At 44.1% G+C, this 17433-nt stretch overlaps 2 protein-coding genes across 2 annotated transcripts in view; both read right to left on the bottom strand.

Annotated features, from left to right (window-relative positions):
- The window catches only part of LOC115589991 (low affinity immunoglobulin gamma Fc region receptor II-like), a 30874-nt gene extending 28277 nt beyond the window's left edge, over nt 1–2597 (bottom strand). Inside the window, exons 1-4 of the mRNA XM_030431216.1 lie at nt 2582–2597; nt 2458–2492; nt 964–999; nt 51–311 (exon numbers count right to left, since the gene is read on the bottom strand). Coding sequence (XP_030287076.1) covers nt 51–311; nt 964–999; nt 2458–2482 — 322 coding nt within the window. The 5' untranslated portion in view covers nt 2483–2492; nt 2582–2597. The remainder of the gene's footprint in view (nt 1–50; nt 312–963; nt 1000–2457; nt 2493–2581) is intronic.
- A 7389-nt stretch (nt 2598–9986) lies between these two features.
- On the bottom strand, nt 9987–13619 carry LOC115590041 (Fc receptor-like protein 5). The gene is made up of 6 exons (XM_030431295.1): nt 13382–13619; nt 13139–13174; nt 12419–12682; nt 11307–11546; nt 10853–11008; nt 9987–10664 (listed from the first exon to the last, which is right to left on the bottom strand). Exons 1-6 carry the CDS (start codon nt 13410–13412, stop codon nt 10552–10554), a joined length of 840 nt encoding a protein of 279 aa, XP_030287155.1. The 5' UTR covers nt 13413–13619; the 3' UTR covers nt 9987–10551.
- Between the last annotated feature and the right edge of the window lie 3814 nt (nt 13620–17433).

Here is a 17433-nt window from a genome sequence, read left to right as displayed (position 1 = left end):
TCATCCACCTACACAGCTTCATCAGCACCGACTGCACAGCCTCATCTTACCAGTGACAGTGATGTTGATGCTGCTACTGGCTGCTCCGCCTGTGGACTCACACCAGTAAACTCCACTGTCAAACGGGACGATGTAGCTGATGGTACAGGAGGAACCAGCTGGTTCTCCCCAGTCTTTACACTGAGTCCTGGTATCTTCACTTGTGTTCCTCGTCACCGTCCATCCATCAGAGCTGTCGTCCTCCTCACACCTCAGAGAGACAGACTGTCCTCTAAACAGCTGAGATCTGTGAGGACTGATCTTCAGAGAGGCTGGAGGACGAGACAGAGAGAGTGAGTTACAATATCAGCTAAATGACCAGGTAAAACACATATGCAGTAGTGAGACCTGTAAACACACTTCAACATGTAAAACTGGTGGAGTTAGTCTTTAACAGAAACATTCTCACTGATGGTCTCTGTTGGTTGGTGTCATTTAGACACATCAGTATTAAATCCAGGCGGTTTCATAACCAGTTAAAAGTTCCTTCAGTACATTTAAACATTCAATGAGAATAAAAATGGATTCTTGGATCTTTACTGTAACAAAAGAGGAGTGACTCATTCAATTATGAAATGTTAGTTTGAAGGTTTTCCACTGTTCAAATACTGTTTAAATTCGATCTACTCATGCACCACATTGTTATTCCATAGCTAAAAGTTTGGGTCAGATCTGATGAAGCTTTAATTTTGTTAAAGTTTGGAGTTTATCAAGTGAGTCGTGTGTTGCCGTCCACTTCCTGTTTAAGAATCTCTCTTTTGTTCTGGTCTTTTTGTTTTTGAGGGATTCACTTCTGTCTTTTTTGTGAGGCGGTTGTTTGTACCACAACGGCAGAAATCTTGTTCATTTGTTTGCAGAACATCAGCATTCACTAGAAAGTATTATCTCAACAGCTGCTGACTGTCAGGTGAGACGTTCACTCACCTGCGTTGGTTTCACAGCAAAGCAGAAGGATCAGTGCTGAGGAGAAACGAGACTCTGGTTGGTTTGAGATTTAACAGCGAGATCAGACAGAACTGAGACAGTTGGAGTTGAACTGCACTCAACATTCTGGAAATATCATTCAACCTTTAGATAAACATACTGTGTGATTGTAGATATTAAATGTTCTCCTAAAGGATTCACTAGAAAGTTATTTATTTAAATAAGTTTCTAGCTAGAGAACAATTGGTTTTAAAATATTAAATATAATATACAGAAACTTCCAGCTGTCACTTCATTGAAGATGTAAAGTGTTCCTCTGATGGGTTAATGTTTCTCGACCTGAAAAATCCCTTTGACAGCGACAACCACAACATTCTCCTTTCTGATGCCGTGTTCAGACCAAAGCAACACAATTAATTCACATGCCTGGATTACATATAAAGTCAATGATAAGATGTGATCAGAGGAGGCTTTTGGACTAACTGCTCCCGTTGAAACACCAGAAGAGATAAACCACAAGGTCCAGTCCTCGGTCCACTTCTCTTCAGTCTCTTTATAAATGTCCTGCTCAGCCACCAGCTGTATGCAGATGATGCAGTCTTATATCAGCTCACTTCACAAGACAGCAGAGCTCCATCTGCACAGCTGGACGACGTCCATCAGTGGCTCCAACACAATCATCTTGATTAAAAACTGTTTCTATGTGTTTCTCTGTAAAACATTCTGAATGTTACTTTGAAATTAAGAAATACAGAAAATCAATGATTGAAAGTTTTTGTGAATAATCAGACACTGCACTAACTCAGGGAGCCCAGGTGTTTATGATTCTTTTCTCATTTTCATGTTGTCGTCCACAACCAGACACATTACACCTTTATTTATTTATGTTATTATTACCTTTACCTTTCAGTGTTTCCCACACATTGACTCATTTGTGGTGGTGCTCCACAGAATCAAGACCGATCGCCACATGTTGTGTTTTGTTTTTTTCTCACTTGTTTCACACGGCCCTCCCCTCCGTGCACACCGCCGTGTGTCTCCATGGAAACAACATCACACATTAAAATAAGAACGTGGTAGCTTTGATATTTGGTGCAGACGGCTGGCGAAAGACACAAGTTCACAAAAGTTTCGTATCCGGAGAAACAACCACAGAAACATCAGATGTCTCCATACAGCTGGTCTGCTGTGACCACAGTCTGCAGGAGAGAACACATCACAACCTGATCTCAGACCAGATTTAACCCCTGATGTTCAGTCGAGCTAGTGCTAACACCTCAGACGGGGTGCATGCTAACACTTTTAGCTTTGCAGCTTTGTGTTGTTGTTTCCGTATTAAAACTAGTCCACATGTTTGATCACTACCTTAGTCAGTTTGCTTCATCTTCATCTCTTTAGCCTTTTCATCTCTAGTTTCCCTGCAGTGATCAATAAAGTCTAATAACAGAATCAGTTCAGGGTTATTTACAGTTTGACAGAGTAGATTGTACTTACAGAGCAGCAGAGATGTCCGTCCCATCGTTCTGTACCTGTTGGTGGAATGAAATCAGTCACATCAGTTCAACTCTCCTCCTTCCTCTTTGTTTGTTCCACTGGTGACTGAAGGTTTTTATCTCACCAGTTAAAAATAAATGGGTGGGCTGATTTTTCTTGAGCACAGAGAGTACATGGAGGGATGGAGCCCAGCACAAAGCAGGAAATGACTGTGTGCTTCAGATGCAGTGTGGTTTGTCTCAGAGGTCCTGAGTGTTTGAAGTGGAGACAGATTCATCTGAAACAAGGACGTCTTCTCCACAGTGGACTTTCACTCTGTAGCAGTGTGAGGACAGTTTCCTCTCTTTTGAGTAGTTCAGATGAAACTTTCCTGGGTGCAACTTGTTTTCCTCTTGTTGTGTTTTGTTGTTGCAGTGTTACAAAAGTCCTGCAGGGGTCAGTAAAGATCAGTTTGAGGCCTGTTAGAAGTTCAATTTAAAGTATGAAGAGTTTTGCACAGAGGACAATGAGATAAGGAGAAAACATGAATGTCTACAACTCTGTTCCAGGTACAGATGAATGTGTTGATTCAGAATCAGCAGGCGTCACTCCTGAGCAGCTGCCAGCTTTAGTGTTTCCATACAGTCCAGCATTACAAACCACAATGTGCCTCAAGAGGCTTTACTATCTACACAGCATACAGTTTGTGCTGTCCTCAGTGTGGACATTATGTCTCCATACTATAGGAGGTCATATGTGTGTTGTACAGATGTTAACATCTGGATAAGGAGAGTGATGATTGTTCTATCAGCATTCTCATTCTTCTCATGTTCTCTGCAACCTAGATACTCAAAGCTGCTGTAGATGTGTCTGCAGAACAGATGTCTGATGAACAGAGCCGAGGCTAAGCTAAGCTAACTGTTTGTGTAAACCTCATAAGGAGGCCTTCGATCTATCTATGTTTAAGTGTCTCTGACCTGTTCTTCCTCTTAGTCTTCTGGCTACAGCAGAGAGACTCTGCATCACCTTCTACTATGTTATTAAACAGAGAACATGTGTTGAAGCACTTCCTCCTGAAGCTGTCAGATATCATTTGGACATTGTGAAGACTGGTTGGGATGATCATGGCAGCACTCTGTGCAGACAGATGTGATGTTGTGTTGCTCCTCCATGATCATGTTCTATAAACTATCTCAACGTAAGTCATCGGTGTCTCTGAGTCTTCTTCATCTCTCCTGCACCTGTTCAACAACAGGTGGAGAGTCGGGCTCATATCTCCAGCTGCTTCTGTCACACTCAACTCAACTCTTTCATCATGTCTTGACCTCACTGTGTGTTTCTGCTCTGTCTCCATCCTCCATCCGTTTGCTCTGATTTGGTGATCCAGTCTGACCTTTAGTCTGGATAAAATGCTGCTTCTGGGTGTTTCAGATGTTCAGGCAGAGATCTGGTTGTTCAGGATGTTTGGATCCAGGATGATATAAATATCCTACAGTAGGCTTCACTTCTCACAGGAAGTTACCAAGATGTTCATTACGCTTAAACTCTTCCTGAAAACAGCCAGAAAACCTGCTGTAAATCCACAACTACCAACAAAGCATTTCTCAAAGTCTAGTTTCAGTTCAACATTAGAACCTTTTTGTAAACTTGTTTAAAAAACAGGGGAAACCACGAGAAGATAGAGGAAACGAGGAGAACATGCACACTTCCCCTTTGATAAGAAGCCTACTCTAATCACATCCAGTGAGGTCGCCACTTTGTCTTGTTTTCTTTGCCTCCTTTTTCAGACAGCAGGAACAGAACCAGCATGGACGACTGATTCAAAGCTCTCGCAGAAACAGTGAAACGGCATGAACAAGGTAAGAGCCACATGGAAAGTGACATGAGTCTTGACATGTTGGGAGTAAATAGTGCTGCTCAGCTTGATGAAGGCAACAGGACAGAGATCAGCAGATAACAAGGAGGTTGACAAGAACAGCCAAGTTTTCACTGAAGAAATCAGGACTGCTGACTTTGTTTGGGTCACTACTCTACTTCATAAAGAAGACAATCACGGTGAGCATAGCTCGCTGTGTGAAAGGATGCCATCACAACCGGATGAAGAGAAATTAGTTTTTAAATCGGGAGCGTTTTACTGAAAATGTTCTGGGCTACAAGTTAAATTTAGCCATTGAAAGTCAGGAAGATGCACGCATACATGATGATACACATTTTATCCTGTTCACATATTAAAAAAACAAAACAGGATGATACAAACATGTTATTTTATTTCTACTGTCCACCTGCTTAGAAACGTAATGATAATCAGTTAATGTTGTTTTATTGATGAACATGTGCTGCCTGCCTGTGTGGACCTACCTGTCCTGTCAGCTGTAGCAGTCATGGCCTCTCTGAGGACAAAGACCTCAAACTAACTCTGCTCCTGTGTGTCCTGGTGACAGGTGAGGAGACCTGCTGGCTGCTGACACCTGCTGGTTCACATTGGAACTGAGTCCGGTCTGCACAGGAGCTGTTTGAGGCTCCCCAGGTAGTAGCACACGTAACGCGTCACTGCATTCATCAGTCATCCTTCAGTCAAGACTCACTTTGATTTCCATGATATATTTCTGTCCTTTGTTAATGAATAATCTACTCATGGAGTTTGGTTTTCACTTGTTGTGTGGAAGCTTTCAGGTGTGTTTAAACTGTCATATTGTCTCTCTGTCAAAGCCACAGAGCTCTCAGTTCTCACAGGAAGTGAGCTGGTTTAGGTGCACTGACTGAAGCTTGGTGTGAAATGTTAAACTCACATCCGTTAGTGACACAATGGGACAAACATCAACACAATGGCTGCTCGGTAAGTACAATGGGTAACACTTTATAATAACGATCATTAGTAAATCCTTTATAAGACATTAGTTAATGATGAACAAATGTTGAACAAAACATTAATAAACCTTTGTAAATTATTAGTCAATACTAAATTAACATATCACAAATATGTTGTAAGTCATCTGCAAATGATTTGTTAACATGAAATATTCATGAACAAATCATCAGTAAATGATTACTTAATGATTTGTTGATACATTATGAATGACTTGTGAGCCAATCAAAGTGATTATAAGAAATTATTATTGATGAATGCTGTTAACATATCACAAATATGTTGTAAGTAATCTACAACTGATTAGTTCATTATGACATATTCATGAACTAATCATTAGTAAATGTTTACCTAATGATTTGTTATATAATGAAAGAGGCCTGTTCTTCATCTTTTATAATTCATGTGTAAATGTATCACTGTATCATCTATAAGTCATATACAAGTGCTTTTGCGTCCCCCTAATCTAAAGTGTAAACACTTCATCACCAGAGAATGTGTTCATACCATTTGTAGTTCTTCCTTACCGGTCACAAATTATCTATAGAGGTAAGTAAGTTATTTACAAACTTTTCAGCAGCCCTCTTATCTTAAATTTAGAGGCGGGGGACGCAACTTTTGACGCACGTAAGGAACACGCACTTCTGATAGCCCCAGTGATGGTGAACATAAATTCCCAGGCTATAAACAACTGCACCAGAACAATGCACAACCCCGATGCATAAAACAAATTAATAAATCATCAAACCAGCCACACCATAATAAAAAACGTGTCTTACCGTCACGCAGTTATCCATGTCTACCTCTTCATCCTCCTCTTGCTCATATTCCTCACTGCCCTGTCTTTCTCCCTGCTGTGCTAGCTCAGCTGTGTCGCTAACATTAATGCTAGCAATTTTAGCGCTAGTGCCAGCTGAAGCTGCATTTGATTTTAAAAACAAATCAGTCAGTTTGCAGCATTCTTCACCGTCAGCCCACAGTGATCTCTGAGATTTCTCTCTTTTTCTCCGCTCTCCCTTGTGTCGCTTGATGCCTTGATTCATTTTTTTGCTAGCTAAACTCAGTCAACTTCCAACAACCATGCAGATGGTCCACTCGATTCAGTCTTGTAATTCCCAGAAGGCATTGCTTTATTTTAACTTTTGCAAACAAATAATCAAAACAAAAAAAAATTCAGGTAGATTTGTTTTATTTCAAACCATGTACCTTTTTGAACATTTGAATAAGACATTTCGCTACAAAAAAATGCAGACTGATATAAAACTTTGTGACTGTAGAGTGTAACCATGACTGTGATGTAGAGACTTGTATGTGGTATGTAAAGACTGATTACTTTGCTTTATCATGTAGTGTGAAGAATTGGCAGACACTTGGCTTTCATTAAGTGTAAGAACTTTATTAAAGCTTGAAAGGAGACTGAGAGACACCATCTTGCGGCCTCTTTCTGATTGATTGATTGATTGGCTGGCCCAAACAGTGGCCTCTCTGGCATCTGCCCAAATTCCAGATTAGCAGTCCGTCACTGGTAACAGGTAGAACTACAAATGATATGAACACATACTCTGTTGATGAAGTGTTTACACTTTAGATTAGGGGGATGCAAAAGCACTTGTAACTGATTAGTTCATGAATATTTCATAATGAACTATTCAGTTGTAGAAGACTTTTGATATGTTAATTTAGTATTAACTAATCATTTACAAAGGTTTATTAATGTTTTGTTCAACATTTGTTCATCATTAACTAATGTCTTATAAAGGACTTACTAATGATTGTTATTATAAAGTGTTGCCAATTATTCCTGATAATCATTAATAATTATGGCATTTAACTCCCAAATACTGTTGCTCTATCCAATACATATGGTTCCCCGTGTGAGGACACACTAACAACTTGATATAGTGAATCAGTAGTTTAAAAAATCCATTTCAAAAGTTGCTGTTTGTGGGTGGAGTTTGAACAGTTTTTATTATTTGTTTGTATGTTTGTTTGTTTGTTTGTTCAGGGTTGAAGTCAGAGCCGGAGGTCCTCTACTCATCACTGATGTAGACCTTCACACCAGACCAACCAGTGGTGTCCAGCCGGCCTGTGATTGGTCCCCAGAGACCGTCACACCTCAGCACTGTCATCTGCTTCACTGCATATTTGATATGTTGAAGCTAAATGAGACTTTCGCAGCTACAGAGAGACAGACAGGTCAGATTTAGAGCATGTTTTAAGAGTTTGTATTTTTAAGTGAAATAAGAGATAAGTGAGATAAAGATTAATTGTTTAAAGGTTTGTTCATAACCCTTGTTTCATTCATATGTTTCTGTTGAACAGAGCCTCCACCGGTTCAGCGTCATATCTGACTTCACTGTTATTTAAACTATATTTATGTTTATCGGACTGTGTTACTGTTGTTGCAGCTGTGACTTATTATTTCTCTGCAGCATCAATAAACTTTGCTTTCACTTCTTATTTTCCTGGTGTGCTTCTGTCGGTTCAGCTCAGCTGTCAGATGGAAAACTGGGCCTGTTCTGGTTTGGTTGTGGCTAACCGACACACACCTCCCTTCAGTGCAGATAAAGAACAAACTAAACCGCAACCGCAGACTATAAAGAGCCCGAGCATCGTTCACAGTCTGCACACACAGTCTGAGTTTGAAGAGTTTTGATTGTTCAGTCGGTGAACCACTGAGAAGATTCAGGCTGTAAAGTTTCTACATCATTATGTAGTAAATAACTGGGTAAGCTGGCTTCATTCAGAGAGCAGCTTCACATTGTTTCAGCAGTCAGGCAAACATGTGATCACAGAAACAGAAGTGGATCTGAGGCTAAGATGAAGCTTCAGTGCTGTGATGGTGCTGCCACCTGCTGGTGTTCTGTCTGTCCTGCATCTCCACTGTCCTCAGTGTCTTTTTGGATTCAGGTCCACAGGTCACACTGAGTCACGGCCTCAGAGAGACCTGTGGTTCCTGTTCCTTCTGGATGAGCAGGTTTTAACTTTCTAAAGTTTGTTTTCCAGAGCACGTTATGACAGAATTATGATCTTTATCATTTCAACACATTTCTTTTTTTAAGAAATACACTAAATACACTCCTCCTCTGAACCGCCACCTTACCATGGTGGAGGGGTTTGAGTACCTGAATGATCCTAGGAGCTATGTTGTCCGGGGCTTAATGCCCTTGGTAGGGTCTCCCAAGGCAAACAGGTCCTAGGTGACGGGTGAGACTAAGAGCGGTTCCAATGCCCCTGATGAAATGAATAAAAACAAGGTCGTTCGGAATGGCGTTACCGGGGCCCCACCCTGGAGCCAGGCCTGGGGTTGGGGGTCGCAGGCGAGCGCCTGGTGGCCGGGTCTTAGCCCGCGGGACATGGCCGGGCTCAGCCCAAAAGAGTGACGGGGGCCGGCCTCCAGTAGGTTCACCACCCGCAGGAGGGTTCAGAAGGGGCCAGTGCCATGTGATTTGGGTGGCGGTTGTGGTTGGGGGCCCCGATGACCCAATCAGCAGTAATGCAGTCGTTGTATCGGTCTGTCGTGGTGAAGAACACTCGATTTACCGGTCAATTTACGTTACTACCCTCACCTATAGTCATGAACTTTGAGTCATGACCAAAAGAATAAGATCCCGGATAAAAGTGGCCGAAATGAGCTTCCTCCGCAGGGTGGCAGGGTGCTCCCTTAGAGATAGGGTGAGAAGCTCTCTCACCAAGGAGGAGCTCGGAGTAGAGCCGCTGCTCCTCCACATCGAGAGGAGCCAGCTGAGTTGGCTCGGGCATCTGTTTCGGATGCCCCCGGGACGCCTTCCTCGGGAGGTGTTCCTGGCATGTCCCACAGGGAGGAGACCCCGAGGAAGACCCAGGACACGCTGGAGTGACTATGTCACTCGGCTGGCCTGGGAACGCCTAGGGATCCTCCCAGAGGAGCTGGAGGCAGTGTCCGGGGAGAGGGAAGTCTGGGTGTCCCTGGTCAGGCAGCTGTCCCCCGCGACCCGGCCCCGGATAAGTGGACGAAAATGGATGGTTTATGTTTATGTTTCAGAGCACGTTATGACAGAATTATGATCTTTATTATTTCAACGCATTTCTTGTTTTAAGAAATACACTAAATACACTGACTGAGATAAGAGTCTCATACAGCTCCACATCAAGACACCAGAACTGTCTCTTTAAATCAGTTTGTTTCAGTCTTCATCACGTCTAAATACATCTTTCAGATGGCAGTGAATTGTTAGTTGTTTACTTCAACAGTTTGAGTCTCAAAGTTTGAAAATCCTCCAATATTTCACGATAAAAGTGGAGACTCTAGGTATTTAGGTGGGAGGGTATTTATGAGAAACAGGAAACTGGATGACCACAAAGCTGCTCGCTGCCATTAAAACCAGTTGAACGTTTCACCACAAGGACAAACACGTCACTGTCAGCTCGAGCAGAGTGTCGAGAGAAACCTCACAGCTTCAGGTCAGTTTACTGGACTCAAGAGGAAGCTGTCGTTTATGTAGAGCATAAAAAAGTACAACATGAACAATCTTCAGATTAAAGGTCAGTCTGAGATGCAGAAAATGCACCGAGGATCTAAAACCATGAACATTGTTCTGTTGTTGGACTTAAAGGAAGTCTTTGTTCTGGTCATCAGTTCTGATGTGCAGTGTTACATAAACAGGGTGTGTCAACACACAGCTGAAGGGAACACACTGAATGATACTGAAGGATAAAGTCTGTTTAATGTGCAGCTCAACATTTTAGATACAGCAGGTCCAAAAGTCTCAGACCACATTGAAAACCTTGAATACTGTCACATAAACCTGGAAACATTCACAACGTTTGAGGATCCAGAAAGTAAATCAAAGCGTCAGTAAGTCAAAGAGGATCGTTCTCAGCGTCGGATCAGGACCGAAGGTCTCTAAAGAAACACTTTACAGAAAGTGGATCAGCTGGACACCATCAGAACATCAACACATCAAGCTGAGTTCACTGAGAGACAGAACAGCAACTTCATCACAGAGACAGAACCGACTCAGTGAACAACACAAGAGTCCAATCAGCAGTCGACCCGTCAAACTAGAAGGTGAGCAGCTCCACAGGAAGAGTTCTGGTGGGAACACCACAGAGACGAGCCAATCAGAGGAGGAGGAGGGCGGGTCTCACAAGAAGAAGCAGCAGGATCCACAAGAACAGAACCTAGAAGGTGAGCAGCTCCACAGGAAGAGTTCTGGATCCTACGAAGGAAACGTGACTGAAGAAGAAGGAGAACACGTTGGATCAACTCAGAGGTGATGCTCTGTGGTGACATCAGCCATGACATCACCGTACTCATCAGCCAATCCCTGCTCAGCCTGGGTGGGAGGAGCCATCTCCATGGAGACAGGCAGGTCATTTCCTGCAGGCGGAGAGAGTGATATCATTTATCAACAGCTGTCAATCATAGATTGATTGATTGATTGATTGATTGATTGATTGATTGTTGGATAAACTCTAACCGCTGCTCATAATTCTCACTGGTTACAGTAACATGCTGCTGTTAGCATGTAGCTCAGTTAGCTGAATGTGTCTGAATGTGTCCTTTACCTTTAGGTTTCCTGTTGGTGAGCCGTCTCACCTCTAGAACCAGAAGAACCAGTGGAACCAGAGAGAAAAGAGAGGATAGAATAGCAAGAACCATCGACCACACAGGAACAGGAGGAGGAGAGGGAGCTGAAGGAGAGGATGGTGAAGCAGGTTTCTCTACAATGAACAAAAGATTCTCATCAACAACACAGAAATCAGATGAATTCATTCAGTCATTTCACTGTAGAGAATAAATCAAATGATGGTTCAATATTATACTTTAACAAGATGTCGAGGTTTTCCAGCTGTGGTATTAAAGACAAAACTAATTTAAAACATAAAGACATGTAAAGTTTTATCTGCTACGTATGAAACATAGAAATGTTTAACATTGGATGCCAACACTGACTCTGGAGACAGGCTGTCTCTGTCTCTGCTGACATTTTTATTGTAGACTTAAGTTGAACCTGCTGACCTGTGACAGAGATCCAGCTGGGTGGAGACTCTCCATCACTGATGGTGTTACACTTGTAGAGTCCTTCATCAGACCTGGAAACATGGTGGATGGTCATGTGACCTGTAGGCTCAGTCCTGATGAAGGAGCCATCTTTATAGAAAGCAGCTGAGAGGTTGGAGGTCTTTGTTGTACAGGTGAGAGTGACATCATCTCCCTCCATCACAGGGAGGACAGGACTCTGCAGGATCACTGCTCCACCTCAACACACAGACAAACATGTTATTCCAGTTGTGTGTTCCTGTTGTGAGTGTGAAGGTGATGACAGGATGCAGGTAGCAGCCTGTCACAGCTACACAACAGATAACCTCATGTTTCTACAGGTTAGATTAGCCTGTTAGCATGTAGCTACTGGTACATTGTACCCAGTGCTGCAGTGACCGGGGACATAAAGTTTGTGGTGTCGTCTCGTCCTCTGCTGCAGTAGAACCGGGTCGTTGCAGGGCGGTTCTGAAGGCTCAGCTTAAAAAGACAGAACACAAACATATCTCCTCTTCCATCATCTTCATCACTCTGACATCAGGACAGCATCAGGTGTTTGGTTGTGCTGGTCAAACTGATGAAGCGTCATTCAGAATTTGTCGTCGTGTTTCACAAAGTTTGTTGAGTCTCTCCTCACTCAACAACTCTTAAATCAGTACATTTGTTAAGGGAGTCTGGTGATGTTGTGATCAGTAGAAACAGACAGTGTGTTGACAAACGTGTGCTGCTAACATGGGCAGGTTAAAGTCTGATTTCACAGCATCAAACTCGGCTTGATGGATCCTCTGACTCACACAAGCAGTCTCACTGTCCTGTCCTGTACTCAGCAACACTTCATCACAACAATCTGTCTGGAGAAACATTTGGCACATGGACCTGATTTATCATCTCTACATGTTGAACATAATGTCAGACTGACAGATGAACAACATGTTGAGGAGGCAGACTCAGTGCTCCACCCAGTGTTGTTGCCTCCTGAAGGTCACCTGTCTGTCTTCTTGTCTTTGTCTCTCTCAGGCTCAGCCAAAGTGAAAAGGTGAAAGACAGACTCAGTGTTCAGACCTGCTGGAGTTACAACAGCCTCATCTTACCAGTGACAGTGATGTTGATGCTGCTACTGGCTGCTCCGCCTGTGGACTCACACCAGTAAACTCCACTGTCCACTGTCCTCATGTAGCTGATGTTACAGGAAGAACCATCTTTTCTTCCCCAGTCAGCTCCACACTGAGTCCTGGTTCCTTTAGTCGTGTTCCTCGTCACCGTCCATCCATCAGAGCTGTCGTCCTCCTCACACCTCAGAGAGACAGACTCTCCTTCAAACAGCTGAGATCTGTGAGGACTGATCTTCAGAGAGGCTGGAGGACGAGACAGAGAGATGTGGTTACAGATGATAATGGTCAGTTTGGACAGAAGTGTCTCTTCTTCCTCTTCCAGTCTCTGTAGACCTTGTTGACCTGCACTGATCTCCTCTGTGTTTCAGGCTCTGAGTCTCCTCATGTTTTAAATGGAACTCTCAGAGTTGGTGTCAAACACACAGCAGATGTGACTTCATGTGTCTCACATGTCAATATTGTTTCTGCACTTTCTCTGTCAGCTGCTGCATGGTGCTGCATGGTGTGCAGTCCTGCTTTCACAATGACATTTTTATAGCAGCACATTTCTCTTTAGCGTCCAGTCTGTGGACATCCAGACAGTCTTCACTCTTTTATTGTATGTGCAAACTATTTCCCTCCATAAACAGCGTCCTGAACACTAACTGTTCTATCAGGGACTAAATAACTCTTCATCAGTCACACAGGAAGTGTTCTCACCTTGGTGTGTGCAGCCGCTCAGCAGTGACGTCACAACTAAAGACAAAAGACACTCCGGTTGGTTTGAGAGGAAACACAGAGGAGGACAGTCGTATCAAAGAAACATCATCAGCTCATGTTGTTTTTAAAGCAACAGTGTGAAAAGTGACGTCCTGTCAGAGTAACATGGACACTAACGTCTGTTCATGTTCCACAAAACAAAGTGTGTGTTTCTTCTTCCAGCTGATGTGTGAGTGTACTTACAGAGCAGACGCAGCAGACGTGTTTCCTCCATCCTAACAGCGACTCATATGACATCTACACTTCATCACTTCATGGTCACATCAGTCAGACCCTCCTCCTTCCTCTCTGACTGACTCTCACCCTGCTGTGGTTTCCTCTCCACTGACTGCAGCTCCACCACAAGTAGAGTCGTTTTAAAAGCAACAAACTCACAACAAACTGCAGCAACACGCTGATTTCTAATGTAAAGTTACTCCTGACACAGGATGTAGATGACATGAATATGATGCCTTCACTGACAGTTGTGTCTCAGAGTGACGCTCGTCTCTCCACCACTCAGACTCCAGATGTGACCGAGGAGTCCTGACTGTCCTGACTGTCCTCCACTCTCACCTGAACTCAACCACACTTAACATTTATGATCATCACCTGAAGACCGAGAGAGACAAGAAGCTTTGTGGACACTGTCAGATCTGAGACTTTCTGACATTCAGGGACACTTTTCACTGAAACTGTTAAACTGATGTTTCCTCACTGCACACTGCAGGTGAGCACAAACCTGACAGATGTATAAATCTACACACTTATAAACTGTTAAGATCATTTCTATCTCTGTTTGATGTCCTGCGGTGAAACATGAGCAGGACCTGGTTCAGCTGAGGAGTTTTCATCAGAAACAGGAAACTGGACGACCACCGAGCTGTTAGCTTCTGTTAGCAGACTCACCACAGACACAAACACACAGGGTGGCATTCAAAGAACAACACACGTCATCATCAACTAAAACAGACCTGAAACTTTATTGTCATCAGGGGAAATCCAATCAGAACAGGACGTGTTGGTAAAGACACAGATGGTTCTGTTTGGACCACAGTGGACCAGCAGAAGGACACAGTGCAACATGACTACAATAAGTGGAGGTCAAACAGCCAGTCTGAGGGTTTTAAGCTGAAAGGAGGTGACGGCGGCAGAATTAATCTATGGGCTCTATCTTGCACTAAGCGCAATTGACTTTGTACACTGGCGCTTGTATAATTCCTATTTTGCACTCGGCGCACATTGGAATTTTCCCTCCACAGACGCACGTCCCTAAATTAGGGAATGAATTTGCGCTCCTGGGGCGGTTCAGCGAAAAGAGGAGGCGTGTTCCGGCGCAAACGTTCACTGGTGCTGTTTTGCTGTTTCAGAAAACAATTTCGCAACAGACCAGGAGAAACCTAGTCTAAAGTCAGTGGTGCTTATTCAGATGCTATTTTAAGGGCGCATGCTTGGCCATAATGTAGCATGTGCTCAACGTGCATACACTTTGCTTCTCTCATCTACAAGGAAGCAGTTCCCGTTTTTGCAAACCATACCAAAAAAGTTGAAAAGATTTAAACAAAGGAACTAATTATTTTTCCCTCTGCTTTGCGACACGCCCGCCGTAGCCGTGAGGGTCCGGGAGTGGCAATGCGCGATGTGCTCCTAGTGGAGCGGGTGGACGGAGATGGAGTTGGGGGGAGGAGGAAGGGGCACAACAGGAGCAGGTGGTGCGTTTGAAGACATGAGGCGATGCGCCTGAGAGGCCGCAGCAACATCGCCACCCGGTCAAGACGGGCATTAATACCTTGCCGCATCCCGGACAGTAAGGTCCGGTCTGACAATGCTAACACAGCGTGTAGTGGGTCTGGATCCTCTGCACCTTGGTGTTTGCGCTGCTCCCTCCTCAGCTGGCCGTTGTGCACTGCTCCTGAGGCCCGGTGCGATGTCATGGGGATGCCAGCTGTAGAAACAATTTTGGCAATTTCCTCCCACGCCTGTTTAACCAAAGCTAATTTGGATGGGTTTCTCTCATCCCCATACAACGCCACTTCTCGTTCTTTCACAGCCCTGACGAGAACGTCGGTCTCCTCGGCTGTAAACCGCTCCTGGCGTGCGCCTGGCTAATTCGCCATAATAAAAGCAATCCTCCATGTAACAAGCACGCCTGCTTTTAAAGGGAATGTGAGATGACGCTCTGACTGGTTTATTGCACGTTACGCCCAAACCACACCTATGAATAATGTAGCTACTTCAGACCATTACATTTTAGATTTGAGTTGGGCGCAATAGTCATTTATCCCGCCGCCATAATAGCAACAGCGCTTGAGATCCGCCCACAAAGCTACTTGTGTTTTGCGTTTGATACTTGCGTTTCAGATTGATGAGATAAAGCCCAAAGTATTACGGCCAAGGATCCAAATCACAGTGAACTGGGACAGAACAGTGTTCTAATGAAGTCCTGCTGAGGGGTTCTTATGGACCCAACTGCTTCCCTGGCAAAGCCCGCCCTGTCAGGCTCTGACTTTCGTTGGTTCTGTTACTAACTGTCTACAGTCTGTGTTTAGTGAGGTTCTGGTTGTGTCAGATGTTCTGGTGGTGCTGATGCAGCAGTTTATGACCTGTAGTTTCCTGGTAAACACACCGACCTCTTTACAGAAAGTTAGTGAACAGAACGGAGGCCCGCTAACTCCAGAACCACCAGGACATGGAGGCCTCCGTCACATGAAAGTGGGCGTGGTTTCATTGTGGGGAATCGATGGCGACGAGCCAATCAGAGGAGGAGGAGGGTGGGTCTCACAAGAAGAAGCAGCAGGATCCACAAGAACAGAACCTAGAAGGTGAGCAGCTCCACAGGAAGAGTTCTGGTGGGAACACCACAGAGACGAGCCAATCAGAGGAGGAGGAGGGCGGGTCTCACAAGAAGAAGCAGCAGGATCCACAAGAACAGAACCTAGAAGGTGAGCAGCTCCACAGGAAGAGTTCTGGCTCCTACGAAGGAAACGTGACTGAAGAAGAAGGAGAACACGTTGGATCAACTCAGAGGTGATGCTCTGTGGTGACAGCAGCCATGACATCATTGTACTCATCAGCCAATCCCTGCTCAGCCTGGGTGGGAGGAGCCATCTCCATGGAGACGGGCAGGTCATTTCCTGCAGGCAGAGAGAGTGAGATCATTTATCAACAGCTGATCATCAACTGATTGATTGACTGATTGATTGATTGATTGATCATGGGATAATCTCTAACCACTGCTCATAATTCTCACTGGCTATAGTAACATGCTGCTGTTAGCATGTAGCTCAGTTAGCTGAATGTGTCTGAATGAGTCTGAATGTGCCCTTTACCTTTAGGTTTGCTGTTGGTGAGCCGTCTCACCTCTAGAACCAGAAGAACCAGTGGAACCAGAGAGAAAAGAGAGGACAGAATAGCAAGAACCATCGACCACACAGGGACAGGAGGAGGAGAGGGAGCTGAAGGAGAAGGTGGTGAAGCAGGTTTCTCTAAAATGAACAAAAGATTCTCATCAACAACACAGAAATCAGATGAATTCATTCAGTCATTCATTTTACTGTAGAGAATAAATCAAATGATGGTTCAATGTTATAATTTAACAAGATGTTGAGGTTTTCCAGCTGTGGTATTAAAGACAAAACTAATTTAAAACATAAAGACATGTAAAGTTTTATCTGCTGCGTATGAAACATAGAAATGTTAAACATTGGATGCCAACACTGACTCTGGAGACAGGCTGTCTCTGTCTCTGCTGACATTTTTATTGTAGACTTAAGTTGAACCTGCTGACCTGTGACAGAGATCCAGCTGGGTGGAGACTCTCCATCACTGATGGTGTTACACTTGTAGAGTCCTTCATCAGACCTGGAAACATGGTGGATGGTCATGTGACCTGTAGGCTCAGTCCTGATGAAGGAGCCATCTTTATAGAAAGCAGCTGAGAGGTTGGAGGTCTCTGTTGTACAGGTGAGAGTGACATCATCTCCCTCCATCACAGGGAGGACAGGACTCTGCAGGATCACTGCTCCACCTCAACACACAGACAAACTACAGCATTTCATCCACCTACACAGCTTCATCAGCACCGACTGCACAGCCTCATCTTACCAGTGACAGTGATGTTGATGCTGCTACTGGCTGCTCCGCCTGTGGACTCACACCAGTAAACTCCACTGTCCAACGGGACAATGGAGCTGATGTTACAGGTAGAACCAGCTGCTTCTCCCCAGTCTTTACACTGACTCCTGGTTTCATCACTG

This window comes from Sparus aurata, chromosome 10 (genome assembly GCF_900880675.1).
Source record: "Sparus aurata chromosome 10, fSpaAur1.1, whole genome shotgun sequence".
NCBI classification, from domain to species: Eukaryota; Metazoa; Chordata; class Actinopteri; order Spariformes; family Sparidae; genus Sparus; species Sparus aurata.
The sequence above is the reverse complement of the archived record's forward strand: the minus strand, read 5'-3'. Positions and strand labels throughout refer to the sequence as shown.

Coding starts and splice junctions, on each gene's coding strand:
- LOC115590041 (XM_030431295.1), bottom strand. CDS start 13,412: ATGGAGGAAACACGTCTGCTGCGTCTGCTCT. Junction 13,175..13,381: donor ACGTCTGCTGCGTCTGCTCT/GTAAGTACACTC, acceptor TTTTGTCTTTAG/TTGTGACGTCACTGCTGAGC. Junction 11,009..11,306: donor CAGCTGGATCTCTGTCACAG/GTCAGCAGGTTC, acceptor TGTTCATTGTAG/AGAAACCTGCTTCACCATCC.